At 34.0% G+C, this 586-nt stretch overlaps 1 protein-coding gene across 1 annotated transcript in view; it reads right to left on the bottom strand.

Moving 5' to 3' along the window:
* The window catches only part of LOC106876583 (cyclin-G-associated kinase-like), a 108,248-nt gene that overhangs the window by 13,596 nt on the left and 94,066 nt on the right, over positions 1–586 (bottom strand). Inside the window, exon 19 of the mRNA XM_052977740.1 lies at positions 112–191. Within this exon, the coding sequence (XP_052833700.1) occupies positions 112–191 (80 nt within the window). The remainder of the gene's footprint in view (positions 1–111; positions 192–586) is intronic.

Here is a 586-nt window from a genome sequence, read left to right as displayed (position 1 = left end):
ATGGTTAATTTTACTATTTTTTTAAAAATATTTTTTTTAATATGTGTGTATGTATGTATGTATGTATGTGTGTATGTATGTATGTGTGTGTGTACATGTAAAACCACTTACAATGTATATTTTAAACTCTCAGCATCAGGGTTAATCATTCCTGTGTGAAACTGGAGCTGAAACATTTTCATGGATGTGATCTGAAAAATTAATAAAAAGGAAAAACATAGGGTTACTTGTATTTATAACCACGACATTACTTCTGCAAAACATAGCAGTCAAATCTCTTTGAAATCACACCTAACAGTCTTATGTAAACCACTATGCCATATGCCCATGGGCATATGGTGTAGTTGAGAGCGTGGGCTACTAACCCCAAGATTCCGAGTTCAATTCCAAGCAGTGACCTGAATGATAATAATAACATTGAAAAATACCTTAGGAATGAGAACCCAAGTTCGAAATTTCCCCAAGACACCTGATGAAGGCTGGAGGGTAGATCAGCCAAAACGTTGTGTTAACAACAAAAAAGATGAGGACAAATATCCGTCAAATGTAAATAATGGAAATAGATTCCTCATCTCTTAAATATAGA

Source organism: Octopus bimaculoides, chromosome 28 (assembly GCF_001194135.2).
Source record: "Octopus bimaculoides isolate UCB-OBI-ISO-001 chromosome 28, ASM119413v2, whole genome shotgun sequence".
Lineage (NCBI taxonomy): Eukaryota > Metazoa > Mollusca > Cephalopoda > Octopoda > Octopodidae > Octopus > Octopus bimaculoides.
Note: the sequence above shows the minus strand (reverse complement) of the source record. Positions and strands in the feature narration are given on the sequence as shown.